Below are 18,456 nucleotides of genomic sequence, written 5' to 3' on the forward strand. Positions count from 1 at the left end.
TCAGACAAATTCTCGTCGCAAATTACACAGGCTAATTCCCGTAAAAACTTGAATTGTTTAAGTCAATTTTGCAAACTTGGAAAGGAGTTACGTTCCTTTGTCCGAGAAAAGACGATTTGCTTGCAAATTGGATTACATTTTGCAAGAAGAAATCAATATCTCGTGTCTTCAATAAAAGTACATCTCTGCATAGGGAAACCAATGGTATATATCGACGGTGAAACTACCAAACCACGTATCTCGGTTTGCGACGTCGCAGACTTCCTGTCATACTTTATTTTTTAAATGAAAAACTACTTAACGTCTAGTCTTGAAAATTTCTGTGATTTTTCCTCTTTGTGCGGAGAAAATTCCGTGAAAATTTCAAGGAATGATATTGATTTGCAGGTCTATTTCAAAAAAATAAAATGTGAGCGTAGATTTTTAAACACCGCAAACGAGATACGTGGTTTGGTAGTTTCACCGTCGATATGTTGTTTCTAAAATGAGCCAGAAATAGTGGCTCCATGTTGCAAATTGTGGTCCAATTGGTCGTTTCAGTAAATTTGACAATCTCGGAATGGAGCTACGTCATTCTCTCAAAAATCGAACGGTGACAGGAAATCAACGTTGCAAACCAAGATACGTCGTTTTGCACTTTCCCCAACCGCAGCTCGAACTCCTCCCCTTAAACGTGTCGGTTACATTCTGCGGGGAGAATCAAGTACGTGACTAACTCGAGGCTCCTGAGATCCAGATCGGTAGCCACTCCAGGTGAGCCCCGTGCCCGGGCCACCCCCTCTCAGGTGACAAAGACCCTCACACACGTGGGCCGCGGGGGAGAAGGGGGGTGCGCGCGTGAGGGCGGAATATCAGCGGGAGAGATTCGGTATACTAATCCACTTAGCCGGAAGTTGGCCGAAGTTTTAGATAAATTAGAGGCACGAATTCCGAACGACACCAGACATCGCGAGGCGTTATTTACTCGGGAAGTTTGTCTGCTTAGCGCGTGACTCATTAGAGCGACGCTTGACTTGAGCAGTGTTTTGTCTTTATCCATAACCTCCCGGCTCGCGCGCTCACACACACGATGCTAAGGAAAAACGTCGTATGAACATTCAAGTGTTGCCAAATTTCCTCGATAAAATGATTATTATCGAGGAAATTTACGAATATTTTTCCTTGAAATTTTCAGGAACTTTAGTTGAAATTGCTAGCAAAATTATCCGAAAAATTAGATGAAAAATATTTATGAATTTTGCAGGAAATTCGTGTTTTATCAAAGGAAATTTGGCAACGCATGAAGGTTCATACGACGTTTTTCCTTTGCTCGGCAGCATGCCTCACCACAGACAACGTCGCGCGGCTTAAGCTCTGGCTGTTTCGGGGTGCTCGAGTTGACCTAGTTCGGGTGCAGCGTGAGGGATGAATGTGAAGGGGTGATATGTTTATTGTTCATTGTGCTTTAACATCTCAATTGATTGTTAATAAACTTACTTTGGTGTAAATATGATATCGTTACCATCCGGCTAAAGTATCACAAGCGCTATGCGACGTTTAAAAATCTCCGTTAAAAAATTTTATTTTTCAAAGAAGTTGTTGGTTGAATCTGTTTGAAAACTTCACTGAATTTCATCGTCAGCACACAAAAAATTCAGTGAAATTTTCGGACAGCTTTGCTGAACAATTCCTCCTTAAAAAAATAAATTGCGGTGGAAATTTTATATTCACGGATTTACCGGAAAATTTGTATTATATCAAACGAAATTTTTTGGCTGTTCTGAAAATGGTCGCCTGCTTTAGTTTGAACAATCGCAAATCTAGGTATCAAATATTGGAACCATCGCAAATCGATTCGTCGAATGTCGCAAGAACGTTGCTACAAAATCAGACTACTTAGTGGCGTGGCGTGAAATGCGATGTATCGATTGTTATGTCATTTAAACCTATGGTAAAGAATCGATTATTAAAGTGATCGCTGCGAATACCCTGTCGATCTTCTTCCATAGGTTTAAAAGGGAGATCAATCGATATATCGCAAAGTATGCCACGCCACTGACACTTCTTCTGCTGGATGTGACGCCATGCCCGATTTCAGCACTGTGAGCGGTTAATTTTGGTTCGAACTCAAATTAACAGGATCGATACATGGGAACTGAATGGAAATAGACAGGGTGACGTCAGGACTGTATTTAGCATCTGCTGCTAATCGAATGCAGTGCAGTGTCGCGGTGCGCTGTTCGACAAGGAAACGCATTTATTACTTAATCATTCGGATTCGATGATTCAACCAGGTGAGCGCGAGCAGTGAGCAGGCTGATATATGTAAAACGAGACGAGATAATTCGATCGCACCAAGCCGAGAGGCGCTCTTTCAGCAGCGTGTCGTTGATTCGCGTGTTATGCGAAATGTGTTACTCCCCTTTGATGAGACTCCCACACCGTTCGTTGCGGTTTTTCTCGAAATCCTGCCCCAGCTTTGGGCAATCTCGACATCAGAGACAATATATTTTAAAGTCCCTTCATGGGTTTTTCCCCCATAGTCAGTGGTGATTCTCCAAAGTTGGCAACACTATTTTGTTACACATTTCGTCGTCTCCCGGACGAAGAAACTTAACTTCATTACAATGCTGCCAAATTGACTCGAATAATACATTTATTTTACAAAGTGTACCTGTGCAATTTCTATCCACAATTTGTCTGATTTTTGCTTGAAATCTAAAGAAAAGTCAGCGAAATTCTCAGTTAATAATTCTCAAGATTCTCCCAGTAAAGATACAATTTCCGAGGGGAAATTTGGCATCATATGAGCCTTTAAGTTTCCTCATGCAGGTAGGTACTTTTTTGGTTGAGATTTAAGCTGTAGTTTCCATTTCAAAATTTGGTCCAATTACCATTTAATAAAAATTAATGTTGATCTCCGAATCTAATTTTTGTCACGGTTAATTACATCGCGTAGATTGTTAGTGCAGGGTCTCTGAAATATATTGTCACAGATGTTATCCGTTTTCATTGTCCTCCGCAATACATATCTTTGAGTTTACTACCTAGAAACATGCAGGACAATTTAGTAATGCGATTCACTAGGCGGTGAGCGCGTGCTAAAAGTCAAAGCGCCTTCAATTCTTTCCGTATGCAATACAGACAGCATCGAAGCTGGAATAGTTGTATCAAGGCGTTGATAAGAAATCTGCGCTGTTTACACCTCCTGGACGAATGTACGATGGAATAAGCGTTTATGGAGTGCATAAATATTTCCATAATTTCCTTTAATTGTTGGTGTTGACCGAGTTGTCTTACTTAAACTACACTATCTTTCTTTTTAAAAAAAAAAAAAAATTGCCCTTCATTTATTTTAACAAAGCGGCAATAGTCCAAATATGCAGGAGGGTTAGACTTGAGAGACCTCGGCAAGGTTGCGTTTTCTCCATTTGTAATTAAGGTGTAACTTATTGAAGAATTTCGAAGCCAACTTGTCAACTAACGAGAATAAAAATCCCATCTTATTTTCCTTGAAAAATCTTGCCTATGAAAGTGCCCATGCCGACACTCATCAGATATTATTTGGTGAATTTTATTTGACTTGTGCTCAACAATTTGCTCATCAATCACCATTCGGTGAAAATTAGTATTGACCTCCAAATTAAACTTTTGCTCCACCAGATTGCATTTCACTCTAAAATATAGTGTTGTCTTTGTTGCTACAAATCGTAGAAATCCTAACCTTTTTTTTCTTGAGGTATCTTAACAATTCAAATAGAGTAATAATTAAAATACTTACCATTTTTGCGTCATGCTTGATTGGTTTGCCATCCAGAAGCCACGTAATTTTCGCTGTTGGGTGTGATCCAGCAGTCTCACAAATGATTTGCTTTGATTTCTCTGCAGAGAGCATTTCGTTCCCGCTTAAAATTGTTACGTGCAGCGGTTTCACTGAAAAAAGAATTAAGATCAGGTGGACTGCATTTTGCAATTAGGGATTACAATATCTAACTCCGTCCAGAAGTAGCGTGTATGTCCCATTAGTTTCCCAATGCACATAAGTGCTTGTATCGATGAGCCCAAAATTGTAGTTCCGAATTGCAAAATGAAGTCCAAGTGATGGGAACAGGTGGAGTTTCAAGACAGTTTCTTTACATCCAAGTGGGTCAAAAAGTTGAAAGTTGAATTTTTGAAGGAAAAAACTCTTTTGCAAAACGCTTGCTTCATTTTTGTCCGAATGAGACAGGAAGTTAAGTTGCATTTTAATTAGAAAATGTAACTCCTAGAACGCGGCATATTTGGGCTAAAAGTGTAGTTTTCACTTTAAACAAGATTTTGGAGCCGCAGCCTTCAAAACGTTTCATTTTTTAGTTGATTTCAAGGTTTTGGACATTGCAACAGATATCCTCCAAAAATCGTCATTCACCTCACGAAATAACGTAACTCCATATCAATATTGCCGAATTCCCCCTCGCAAATTATATATTATAAAACAAGGAGAATCTTGTGCATTTCTGGAAGAAACTGTCACTCATTTTTCCTCAGATTTCATGCAAAAATCAGAAAAATTTTGGATATAAATTGTGCAGGTACGTTTTTGTAAAAAAAAAAAAAAAAAAAAAAAAAAAAAAAAAAAAAAAAAAAAAATAATTGTTTGAGTTAATTTGGCAACTTTGGAATTAAGTTACGTTTCTTTGTCTGGAAGCCGATGACTTATTCGTCCCTTTTAGCATTGGGACTAATATCACATTTTTGAATTACTAAGGTTCCTTTCTCCGTAGGTAGTCACATACTCGTGTAAAGTCATGACTCGAAGAAATTTAATTAAGGATGGGATGATCGTAAAAGTCGGTAATTTATTCTAACGAGTCATGAATTTCAGCAAGGGTGAATTCAAGAGAGCGTCGGGAAACACACAATGGTAATAAAGAGATTTTTGGCTGTTAACCGTTGCGAGTTCAGACGGAGAAGAATCCCAAAAAGTTTCAAGCTTGTTTGGGGCCAGCAGCGGTCAGGGAACCCTCGCGGTTCGTGCGGTTTGTAAAACAGACTTTGAGTTTCAGTCGAATCAAGTAAAGAGATGAAACATTGCGACTATCGATACGACTTGTTGGTTTGAGTTAGGGTTCAGTTGCTGCTAGTTAAACTTTACGATTGCTGTGTTTCGCGAATATCCAACCCACCGAGTATTTCATTGTACGGAGTGCTTTATCAAACATACCTATTAAAATGCTAGAAAATAATTTCATGAACCCTTTGATTTGATATTTAGTTTAGTTGTAGTACAAAGCTGACAAAAATCAGTAAGCCAAACTATTGAGGTCAAGGTACTCGGTTTTTTTCAACCTGCAGTTCCTATGTCTGAAAACTAAGAATATGTAGATTGACAACTTTGAGACTCAATAAGAGCTAAGGTTATTTCCTGTGTCCACTTGATCCTTTTCTGCCTACGTCTCAAAAATTTACGTAAAAGAATTTGTCGTTTCTCATGCAGGCAAAAAAAAATAACTCCATTTCAACATTGCCTAGTTTCCGCTTAACATTTATATTACTACTTGGAGACTATCACACGCTTTTACAGATTTATCAATAGATGACTGTGAAAAATCAACGAAATTTTGGGCAGCCATTGCTCTATCATATTCGTGGGAGAAAAATCATTTTCACGTACATTTTTCAACCCTGGAATAGGGTTATAGGATATTTCGTCAACGATTTTTGTCCGAGCACTTGTTTTTTCCAGTAGTTTAAGTCCACGCGTTTTTTTGGCAAGAGAGTTTTGGTCCACTTATCAATTATTGAGACCCAAAGTTGATTGGTCAACATGTAAATACAAACAACATTTGCTCACGACATTTTTGGATGGAATGTATAATATCTTGGAAGAATGAGGGTTTGCTCGTTTTTTATTTGTTTGGTTGGCCAAACGGAAACAAATATATAATTGAGAATTTTGGCGTCAATTCCATGAGGGAAAATTCACTAAAACTCTCTACACCTCTTTGGTGCGACAGGACTTAATCATCTTTCAAGAAAATCCCATCCTCTTACACCTGAACCGGATGAACCTTTTGATTTTCCTCAGCTAAAGGCTCTTGGACTTTTCCTGTGTACGATAACTTCGCGACGGCGCTTCAAACTACTATTTCGCCATGAAAGTGTTGCACAGTATCATACAAAATTGAAGGCACCCCAACGTATCATGATTGATGGCATATTACAAAAGCACGAAGCTCCCTCGCAAATTAAATCAAGTGACGACGAAAAAAAGAGAGCTGTAGTCGAAAAACTTGCTAAGTCCTAGTATCTGGATCCAGTAATGTTTAGCATGATTTTTGAACTTAATTAGAGGAAAAAGTGACTTAATTCAAGCAGAAATATGCTCAAATTTACCGCCGAGAAGATTTCCTGATAAATCAATAAAAAAAAATAATGCCTGTTTAGAGAAAAAAGGATGCTTAAATAAAAATAAAAGTCACTTAGATCAAGCAGAAACACACTTTTATTCTGCTATTTTATTATTGATTCAAAATAAAATCTTCTTGACGACATACTGAATAATGTTTACTGTCATACTGCCTAAATCGAGCCACATTTTTCTCTAATAAAATTCAAAAATTATGCTAAAAGTTATTAAATACGGATGCTAGGACTAAGTGAGTTTTTTAGATTACCGCTTTCTTTTTGTAACGTAGTATCTTGATTTATTTTGCAAGGAAAGCTCTGTACCCTTAAAGGAAGCTTGTCATTCTTGATACGTTGGAGCGCCTTCAATCTCGTATGATACTGTGCAGCACCTATGTCGCGAAATAGTTGCTTGAAACGCCGTAGCACTCCGCGGCGCGGCGGGCGACCAGCGTGACATGCGCATAGGCGCCTACAAACCTAACAGGGATACTTCACGCATTGCGCAACGCGTAAAGTATCCCGTTAGGTTTGTAGGCGCCAGTGCGCAATTCGCTCTGTCTAAGACTATAATATTTAAACTCGCGGAGTCAGCATTTTTCAAATCATGACTTTGAAATATTTGCACGCTCTGCACGGATTATTCTCATTAAATTGATGAAAAAAAAATATGTATTAAAGGAAAATATAACGTGGGCTTTGAAAATATTAAGGTGGCTCCGTGTCTAATTTAATGATTTCCGAAGCTTTTTCATTTTTCCTTTATATTTTGTGCTTTTACTGTGCTGCAGCGTGGTGTATTCGCAACCAAACACTCAAAATTGGACGTGTTTGATTATAAAGTATCGATTTAAAAGTGGGTTTAAACCAAATATTGCGTCCTCCTTGGTTTTTTCTCTCTTTTTCATTTTTGTATAGTTCCTTTCAACACAAGTACGGCTCATTGAGATTAATATCGATGCCATCGCTTGGAAAAGGTTTTACAAATATTTGCCACGTTTTAAAAATATAATGTTTTTAAAAAGAAGTAATATTATCATTTTAAAAAAAGTTTATATATACGGCATATTGTAAATCGACAATTTTATAGATAGAAGTAAAACCAAATATTCACCAATGAAAATTTGAAAGATGAATAAAAAGAAGAAAGTAACATTTCATTAAAAAAATGAGTTACCATAACAACACCTTCTTCTTTCTCAATTTTCTAATTCGATATTGGCAATATAATTTTACATACGGACTGGAATATAACCTTTGGACCAGGTCACTGTTTCTTATTTTAAGCGTGGACGTAAATTACTGGACTTAACAGGTGCCTGGACAAAAAATCGTTGACGGAATGTCCTGAAATCGAAGGACCAGGTGCTCAAACAATAATCGATTATTAAGTTTGGATTTAAATGGAGGAAATACGGTGTTGCCAAATTGTTGAATCCGCCTCTGTGAAAATAATAATCTAAAATCGAAATTTTGAAATTTTTAAACTCTGCAATGGAGATACGTGGTGTCACACTTCAGCCATCAATATGGTGTTTCTAAAAGGACCTAGAAGTAGCAGTTCCTTATCGCAAAATGTATAGTTCAATTGACCTGAATATCAGAATAGAGATACGTTCGTTCACTATCTGGGATTTGAAAAAGTGTGAGTTATTTTACTTTTGCTGCATGCAGATTTCCCTTTGGAAAATCCACTAATATTCGTTGCTAGGAACGTTATGAAGAGGATTTACTACTCCTCCGTTCTTGAACCGTCCTTTATTCGTAAATCACCGGTAAAACGTAACGTCTTAGATAATCTAACGTCGTCTCTTCGTTAATTTACGCCGCTAATACAAGAAGAAGTGTTCTTTGATTTGCACCCGTGTTTTAATGAACGAGCTTCATTGTGTCAAACGAGAATATAAAGGTTTGCTTTCATAGAAGACCGGATTTGCAACGATGACGAGAACGAGAAGATGGGACGAGAGGAAATATTCGTGAGAAAGGGGAAGGGGGAGTGGAAAACCTCCCTACGACAGAGTCGATTCATAGCTGAAAGGAGCGCTGTTTTAAGTTGGTATACTTTTTTTTCTTGTTACAGCCTGCAATAAAGTGCTTCAGATCTTGTATTTTCTTCTTTTTCCTTTTTTTTATTTTTTTCAGAAATCAACGAACGATCTCCTGTCATTAAGAAAAGGAGAAAAAAAGTAACTACAGAAATAAATTATAAAGTGACGTTAGTTTTTTTTTTTTTGTAAATGGTGTCCGAATAAAATAAAAGTCATTCGAATCGCCTTCAAATCGGCAGGATACAATATGCGTAGCTCTTAGAAGATCAGTGAATCGATATTACACGGCGCGTCGTTCGACCAATTTCTGCCGCGCTAAGGGAAAACTTTGACTTTAGAAAACATAGAACTTTAGAAAACTTAGGAAAACTTTAGACGTTGCCTTATATTCTCTGATGCTTTATTTTTAAACAGAATACATGCAAACTAATCAGGGGGTATATTCATAAAAAAATGTAAAGGAGTTTTGGACTCTGTTTAAAAAAATAACTAAAACACGATGGAAAATTCGGCACTGATGTAAAATTCAGCGAGCCGATTATTAAATTTGATAGGAGAAGCAATAGACAGAGAGGAAAAAGGGGAAACGGAGCGATCCTATTGGTAGTTGCTATGGACAGCGGGGATAAGTGTTCGACTAACTAACAGCAACCATGAACCAACTAGAGACCATGTAGCTAGTCCATCATTTCCCCCTTAGTCTACAACTATCAACCGTTCCAGCGAATAGGATTGCTCCATTTTCTTTATGTCTATCGCATTGTCTATCAATGCCATTAATTAGTATTATCATTAATTGGACTGATTCCGATCTGATCCATTCATTTAAAGTATCGAAAAGGAGACCAATGGCGTGGCGTGCTTTGCGATATATCGATTGATTAACCATTTAAACCTATGGAACAAGATTGATATACAGGGTGTTCGCAACGAACACCTCAATAATCGATTCTTTTCTATACCTTCAAATGGAGGAATATTGATAATCGATCATTCACGTCACGCCACTGAAGGAGACGGAACCCTGAAGTGGAGTCTGTAATCATCTTAATGGAAATAACGAATGAAATTTCTTGACAGGATATTCTTGCTTGCAAACAGGCTGAATACATGCGATACATTCCTAAGGATACTTATGATAAAGTCGTACGGATTTCACTATAAATTTCAAAAAATACCTGCGATAAATTTCAAAAGATACTTACGATAAATTTCTAGGGATACTTTCGTAACTAATGGTGGAGCTCCCTCCAGTGATTGTGCGTGACATTCCAGCTGCTGCCCAAGCATGGATCGCGCCACATTATTTATAAAAAGCCTATTTATCACAGTCGATTCTGAAATTTTGTCACTAATGCTATCTAACATAGTATTTCCTAGCCACCAGCGGACAGTTGGCCTTGGCTCTCCTGAAACAAAAAATAGAACGAAATTTAGAAAGTTGGTTTAATGAAAGGCTTTGTATTTTCAAATTAGAGTAGAATTTCAAAATCAATCTATTGTTTCTCTAAAAAAGTTCAAAAACTTGTGAACTTCAAAGGAAAAACTCCTCCTCTGCTGATCTCTCTATAAATATAACATCTTTGAGAGGTTCATTTTTTAGAAAAGATACTTGGAAAATTTTGTCAGTTGTGTCTGAATAAAATGAAAGTCACCCGAATCGCCTTCAAATTGACAGGATACAACATACATGACTTTTCGAAAACCAATGAGTCAATACGGCACGGCGCGGTCGGCGGTACTTGGTTACTATCAGAGGCGTTGGAATCTTTCCTCTCTCCGTGCCATAAAGAAGTAATATGGTGACTGATGAGTAGTGGTGAGGGAAAAGATTGTGGTGCCGTATATGTTGTATCCTGCCAATTTGAAGGCGATTCGTATGACTTTAATTTTATTTAGACAGGATACACAGAACAGTCTCACATATCCCTTCTGAAAAGTGGGTCATGCAAAGATCTTACATGTTTGGAATATTATCACAGGTTATATTATTTATGTGTGATTTTCCGAGCAGAGAAAATGCTTTTCTATAAATCCGAAGGTGTAAAATGTATGAAGGCTGCATGTGCAAATGTGTGTTATTTTTTTCTTCATTTATTCATTCGTATCTGCAGTGAAACTACTATAATGTAGTTCATGCAAACACACAAATCAACTTTCACTTGTATTTTAACTGAGAATATACTACTGTAGTACAGTTCATACGACTAGAGAGACACATAAACTGAGCTTCTTCAAATAAATAATAAAAAAAAAAAAAAAAAAAAAAAAAAAAAAAAAAAAACGATAAAAACTCATCGGTCAAATTAGCGGGGAGAGTAACCCCCCCCCCCCCTCATGGAGTCACAAACGGGGATAAAGATTACACAAATTGAAAGTTTTTCGTAATCTTTGATCGGCCCACTGAAATTCCTGTCTCCGTTCCTTCTCTCATTCCGTTTCTTCCTTGCCGAACCCGCGTAATTCCGCGGTCCATTCCAGATTATAATCTTTGCAATTGGTGAAAATGTACTCTTTATTCCCGTTTGTGACACTGAGGAGGCCTAAAGTACGGGAACCAATCAGAAATGGATTCACATTGTCTTAACTCTCGGTATAAAGGAACTCTACGTGCCACATACTTCCTTTCGACTTCATTCTTGTGGACATAGTTTCTTTCAGAATGGATACGTTCTTTCAGACCTTACGTTCGCGTCATCTTACGTTCTTACGTCGCGTCGCGGCGCCTCGCCTGGCGTCGCCAAACGCACGTTGGGACGCAGGTCTCATGGATCCGTTTTAATTACGCCGTCTAGCTTCTTCCCGGATGATCGAGGCGCAGCGCGACGAAGGGGGGGGGGGGAGAAATTCAAGGGAGTCCTTATTAATTACGGAGTCCCGCTCCAGTTTATCGAGTTCTAATGATTTTTTCCCCCTCCAATTTGTTTGGAGTCCGAAAGTTTCGAATGCGGCTCGCTCGCCGGCGCCGCACAATGGACAAGGCAATGAAAGAAAGCGGACATGAATGTTTTGAGACAGTCTCGGGGTGTTGCTGTAGTATTGAATGTTAATATTTTTTTAATATTTAAAATTTGTTATTCTATCAATCGATGGCTAGAGTGCGAAACCACGTACCTAATTTACAAAGTGGCAGACTTATTGTCATACTTTGTTTATTTTTTATTTATTAAATTTATTTATTTTTTATTTTTTGGCTGGAAAATGAGTCAATAAATTTTTTTGGAAATTCTCTCGACTTTTCTTCTTCTTCAGCTGAATATCCTGCATCCATTTTGAGCTATGAAGCTGTCTCGTTGCTCTACGAAAAGATAAAATAGGAGCGGACATTTTTAAACATTGCAATGTAGACACATGGTTTCGCACTTTAGCCATCGATGTTTAATTTCAATTTTAATTTTTAAACTGAAATAAACTTTCTTAAAATACTATAATATTAACGTTCTATTTGTGTTTTAAATTTAAAGCGTAATTATTTTAATTAGTTTATTTTGTTTTTATTAGTTTCATCGTGAATAGGGCTTTTAGTGAAGTTTGCATTCAAATCGCATTTTGACGTATATTTTATCACATTATGAATTTATAGGGGTACTTCTAGAGGAATTTTTCGGGAAAACCTATTGAGACTCTTCCTAATGTCCACGTTTTTTCTTAACGAAAATGTAAGCTTTCAAAGTTTCCCGCATCATGTTCGACCTCTCCCTATGCTACTATGCTAAGGAAAAACGCGTCACGTGAACATTCTTATATTGCCAAATTTCCCCTTCAGGAAATACATATATGGTTAGGAGAGTAACGAATATTTTTCCTTAAATTTTAGACAATTTTGATCAAGCTACGAATAAGATTCCCGGTAAAATCGGAGGAAAATTTTTCAAAAATTTTCCAGAGAATTTATTCTTGGTCGACGGAAATTTGGCAACGTCTGAAAGTACATATGTCATTATTCTGCCGTGCTAAGGAAAATCGCCGTATGAAAATTCTTATCTTGCCAAATTTCCTTTGATAAAATGTTTAGTCTGGAGGAAAGTTATAAGTATTTTTCCTTGACATTAGCAGGAATTTTAGATCAAAACACGAACAAAATTCTCTGAAAAATTGAAAGGAAAATATTCATAAGTTTACCAGGGAATTCGTGTTTTATCAAAGGAAAAACGCCGTATGAGCCTTCAGGCATTGCCAAGTTTCCTTTGATAAAAGCCGAATTTATTAGGAAAATTGTGAATCTTTTTCTCCAAAATTTTCAGACAATTTGGCACGCAATTTAATCTAAAATGTCTGAAAGTTTCGAGGAAAAATATGTATGAATGTCGTCAAAAATACATGTTTTATCGGAGAAAATTTGGCAACTCTCGAGTGTTCATACGGCGTTCTTCCTCAGCAAAGCAGTATTGCTTAGCACACCACTGTGCGGAGCGACGGTGGTGAGGGAGTTTATTAAAGCGAGCACTCGCTAGGTTTCCGCGCCGACGACCCGGTCACTCATGAAGCACTCAGGAATGGAGTCGGGGCTGAGCCGTTTTGCAAAACAGAATTCAATTAAACTCATCTGCATTTACTAATTTTTTCCTTATTCTTGACATCGAACTCCGCTCTATGAAGGCCTCCCTGATGCAGGACGAATGAGCACGCTGATATTCAGGTCAATTGGACTATACATTTTGCGATGAGGAACTACTGCTTCTAGATCGTTTTAGAAACACCATATTGATGGCTGAAGTGTGACACTATGCATCTCCATTGCAGTTTCAAAATTTCGATTTTAGATTACTATTTTCACAGAGGCGGATCCAACAATTTGGCAACGCCGAATTTCCTCCATTTAAATCTATATACTAAATAATCGATTCATGTTTGAGCACCTGGTCCCTCCAAGAATCGAAACATTTCCAAAGGTTTAAATCGATAAAAGACAATGTTTCCACACGGAGAAAAAAACCTCGTGCGTGGGGCACGAAGTTTAGGTCATATGGATCTCTGAAGTGTTCAGATTGAGCATCTGAACACTTAAGGTCTAGCTGTGGAGGTTCGGATCACACATCTGAAATTTCAGTTCTTACATCTGAAGTACTTCAGAGTTTTGCGGATGTGAAAACCGAAGTACTTCAGATGGAAGAACTGAAGTTTCAGATGTGTGATCCGAACCTCGACAGCTAGACCTTAAGTGTTCAGATGCTCAATCTGAAAACTTCAGAGATCCATATGACCTAAACTTCGGGTCCCACGCACGAAGTTTTTGTCTCCGAGCAATTTTCTTTATCCGCCAATGTATGTCCAAGAGGATAAAGCAAGTTTATAGATGGACATTTTTCAGAATAATCTGCCAATAGAGAAAAAAAATCAAGGAAATAATCAAGAAATGACGTTAACTAGTTTTCAAAGGATAAATTAAAGTATGACTGGAAGTCTACAACTTCGCAAATGGAGATATGTGGTTTAGCACTAAGCCACCGAAACATTCCTTTGGTTTTCTCGTGCAGATAGATACTTTCATGAGTGAATCAGAGATAATAGTTCTGCATTGAGAAATTTAGTTCAATTAACGGTTCAAAATCTCGGGGTTAACACTAAAAAAATCGTACATTTACAGCCAAGAAGTATTCTCCTTGAATTAAAAATAATGCCGCTCAATTTAAGTTACTTCATCGATTATCCCAAGCATTCCTCTCTTGTTCTTAGCTTGAATCAAGATGGAAAAACTCATGGCGGTAAATGCAAACATCCTCATAGGCTCGAGTTAGGCACTTTTTTTTTGCATCGAGTGAAATCCGAAGTACTACATAAGAAGGGCTTAGGGGGCTCATGCGCATTGCGCAGTATTTTTAAAAAATTGAGTTATTAATGATTTCAAGTAAAACTATAGTCTTAATGCATAATCTGTGAAAAAATCGCTCCTAGATTCTAATTTTTAAGCATCCAAAAGCCAGTTTGAAATTTCTTTCTGCCATAAGAATTTATGTAATTTCGAAACTTCAAACGCGTATTTCTCGAAATAGCAAAAACTGCACTAATGCGCCTTGTCCACCAAGCTCCTTATTTCACACCGCCTACTTTACCCCCAAGAAGCCCAAATGATATGAATGTACGTTAGTTTAACGTTCCAGAAACGCGATATGTATCGATTTATTCACATTTTTGGTTAGCACATAAGTTTATGTTGATTGGTGGCATTTCCTGGTGTGACATTTGTCCAATATTTTCTCTCCTCAGTTTTAGCACTGGAATAAGCCATGTCATTATTTTTGTTTGGATCCAAGTCGATATAATGAAGAGTCCCTATGGTGACACCATAGCCCCGATAAGGAGTGAAATGAGCTCTGTAAGAACGGAGCTACCTCCTCTCATTATTTTATGCCAATATTTCTTAGACGCCCGGTAAGTATTAGTTGTTAATTAATTATCTGCAGGCGCCCGAGAAACCTAGAGGAAATTATCCGAAAGTTTTTACGAAGTCAGTGCGCTGAATACTGCGGACTTGGCGTTTAAGGAGCAACTTTAATTACTAAAATGATGGGAATGAAATACGGATCCCTTAATAGATTCAAATCAATCTTCGAAAAGAATCTTCGAAGCCAGGCGAATTTTTCTCTGACTCATCAATATCGCGATATACTTGGGAAAAAATACCAGCACAATCTGCTGAGTAACGGGCACTTTGGGACTTTGGCTAATCTTCTGTTAAGCATCGTTTAATTGATTGACAGACTTGGTCTATTCATACCATACAAAGTTGTGCTGTATCATACCGAAAGAACCCACGTTTCAACAGTTCTACAAGCGTAAAATATCATTATATTGATCGATCGAATAAGGACTGAGAAGTCATTTTGGTCTTTAAACGCGAAAGGTCGGAATCCGTTTTTTTTCCTTTTTTAGAGTCTTTTATTCATTTATTTCAAAACGCACTTCCTCAGTTTTTAACTTCTCTTCTTACATTTGTGGAGCTTTCGGGTGATTTTTCTGTTAAATGAAGCAGGAATAACCCCTCAAAGCTATGGTAAAGTTACGTCATCTTATAATAGACCCACTTGGACTATATTTGAGGGGTTTGAAGGACAAGGCGCATAAGTGCAATTTTTGAAGAAGTCGAGGTATTAATGATTTGGAGTAAAACTTGTCTTAATGCATATTCTGTGGAACATTCGCTCCCAAATTCCAATTTTTAATCATCAGAAAGTGAGTTTGAACTTTCTTTCCGCCATAAGGATCCATGTGATTTCGGAACTTCAAACTCGTATTTCTCGAAGTGGCAAAAATTGCACTTAAGCTGCACTTGTCCTCCAAGCCCCTCAATTTGAATTTAAGAAACTGCTACTTTTGGATACTGTTGGAAGTACCATATATATGCCATTATTTCTCTTATGCAGATAAGTGACTTTATCCATGGACCAGAAACCATAGGTCCTCATTGCAAAGTGACTCCATTTACCTAACTCCATTACCAAAATCTCTCTACGGAATGTTTTAAGTTTTTCATACCAAATATTTCGATTATTCCTGTTCGATTTGAAATAATCACGGTACAAAAAGCTGAGAAACGACTCCATGTAGCCATGTTACCTCACACGAAAAATGTACAATATACATCGCGGCTGGAGGCTCAAAAACAATGAAGACTGACAGTCACACGCCGGAACTACAACCCAACAGGACATCGCGCGGCGAACGCTACCGTGCTGAGAAGAAACGCCGTATGATCATTCAATAGTTGCCAAATCTCCTTCAATAAAATGTTTATTTTTCAGGAGAGTCATGAATATTTTCACTTACAATTTTCAGATAATTTAATTCTGATTGCGAATAAAACACTCCGAAAAATCGGAGGAAAAATATGCGCAGATTCCCCTGAAAAATCATATTTCATCAAAGGAAATTTGGCAACGTCTGAAGGCTCATACGGCGTTCTTCCTCAACACGGCAGAATGATGCGGTCAGTTTTTACTTCGTCCACCCGATCGCGCTAATTAAATTTAATTCAAACTGTTGAGAGGCTATTACGGATGCAGCCCCGACGCGACGCGACGCAGCAACAGTTTCTAAGTTTTGACAAATTGCTCGCTTCAATTAGGAGGTTCTCGACAGAACAGTTGGGTTTTAATTGCTGTTGGCATGCGGGCCTCCAGACCCCTCCCCAACCCCGTTTCAATTCCTCATTGCGTCTACTCGCCACCCGTCACAACCGAAAACAGCGTACTTACTCACACTTTTCATTATACTTATGCGGTTTGTACGGTTCACTGGAACTCGGTGCCAGACCCATTCTGAATTACTACTCTTTACCTTCGACTAATATCATTTACTACTCTCATCCTCGTTGAGTTTGACCGACGCCATTTTAGAGCTCTTTAAAAAAGTAAAGCACAAAAAAAGTAAGCCGTGTTACGGGCTATATAGACTACGCCCGGGTTCCGGGCGTAGCACTCGGAGCAATCGAAGTTACGGCTCCAGCACCAGGAACTTTCGGCCTCTGAGCCAGGAACGGACGGCATGTCTATACAGCTGGCCCCTAACTTTTTTTTCAGTGAAGGGGAAGAAATCTTACTGACGATTTTGTGACGTATTCTAACTTTCAAAGGCGCAGCCCCCCCCCCCCTTCGGTGACAGGTGTGTACAATACGTCGAGGAGATGCCAATAGGTCAATCTGAAGAGTGTCCCTCCACCTCGCATTTTAAATAGTTTCCTATTTTAAGCCATAGAAAAAAAATGGGATGGTTACATTTATGGGCATCTTGGAAAAAAGTTGACCACACAAGAGGGTACAGACTTTTTTATCGTCGATTTTCCCGATAATATTGTGGTTAGCGAAAAAAGTCATACTTCAAAAACTGACTAAAGTTATATTTTGTGTTGTCTTACGTTAAAAACTACGGTCTCCGTCCGGTTTTCAACACTGTTTTCTATAATTTGAATCGGATTCATCCCACTTACGTCACGGAGATAAGTAATCGGAAATTTTAAAAGTTCTTCATACCTCACCCTCTTTAAATTTTGACCGAAAAATTGGAAATTGCAAGCATCGCGATTTTTTCTTTATGACTAGTCTTGACAGCCTCAAGAATTTTTCGGAAAAATGTTAAAAGTTCTCCATTGCCAATCCCCTGTCCCCTTTAGGATTTGACTAAAAAATCAGAAACACCGAAAATTGCCACCACCTTATTTTTTCCTCCACGGCCGGCCAGTCTTAACTATATCAAGCATTTTTCGAGTTTCCCTAAAAGTTCTCCATCAACCACCTCCTGCTCCCTCGAAGATTTTACTAAAAAATCGGAAATTGCGAAGGGTCTAATTTTTTTCCTTTTTACTCAGTATTAACGGCTATCAATCCTTGGAAGTTCTCTAACTCCAACCAGTCCACCCCCTTCCCTCTTCAAGATTTGACTATAGCAACGTTCCTGGTCGCAATACTCGTAACCAAAAGCCCTAGGATCCTGCCAAAGTCGCTCTGTACACGTCGCATCGGGGGCTGAAGGGTGGAAGTTAACTTGGCCCGGTTGACTTTGATCAATGCAAACTCGGGCGTCTCTACGTGGTCACCGGATGATTGCCTGTCACGCGTCACGCTCGCCGAAGCTCGGCCGGAAAGACGTAAGTGCATTCACGCATGAGCCACGGTTGACACACGCTCTTACGGGTCTCGGGGCTCACCCCGGGTTGGACTTACGGCTCTATTCCGTAACGCGACAGAGCTGGAGCCGGAACTCACCGCGAGGACGAGGAGGGTGAGGATGCGTTCGGCCAAGATGAGCGGTCGCGGGTTGCGGGTTGCGGTCGAGCCGACGGAAGGCGCACCGAAGCGAGGGGGAGCTCCGACAGCTTTGTTCGTTTGTCGCCAAGCTCATTTCCTTAGTTGGAGGAGGTGTCTTCCTTATTCGGGCCTCGCGCCGTTGCCACATCGTCATGAGGTGGGCATTCATTCTCCGACATCGGCGACAAAATAGACCACATTTTGCAATTAGGAAATAGTATTTTAGGCTCGTTTAAAAAACAGCGTATGTGCTAATAACATTACGACGCACGGTGGAGCGAAGCATAGGAATGCCT

The 18,456-nt window shown here is 38.7% G+C and overlaps 1 protein-coding gene across 4 annotated transcripts in view; it reads right to left on the minus strand.

Annotated features, from left to right (window-relative positions):
• LOC109034772 (kin of IRRE-like protein 2) overlaps positions 1–18,456 on the minus strand; it is a 123,622-nt gene that overhangs the window by 31,981 nt on the left and 73,185 nt on the right. For all 4 annotated transcript variants that reach the window (XM_019048094.2, XM_019048092.2, XM_072301837.1 and 1 more), the window contains exons 6-7: positions 9,623–9,826; positions 3,761–3,912 (exon numbers count right to left, since the gene is read on the minus strand). In XM_019048094.2, coding sequence (XP_018903639.2) covers positions 3,761–3,912; positions 9,623–9,826 — 356 coding nt within the window. The remainder of the gene's footprint in view (positions 1–3,760; positions 3,913–9,622; positions 9,827–18,456) is intronic.

This window comes from Bemisia tabaci, chromosome 6 (genome assembly GCF_918797505.1).
Source record: "Bemisia tabaci chromosome 6, PGI_BMITA_v3".
NCBI lineage: Eukaryota > Metazoa > Arthropoda > Insecta > Hemiptera > Aleyrodidae > Bemisia > Bemisia tabaci.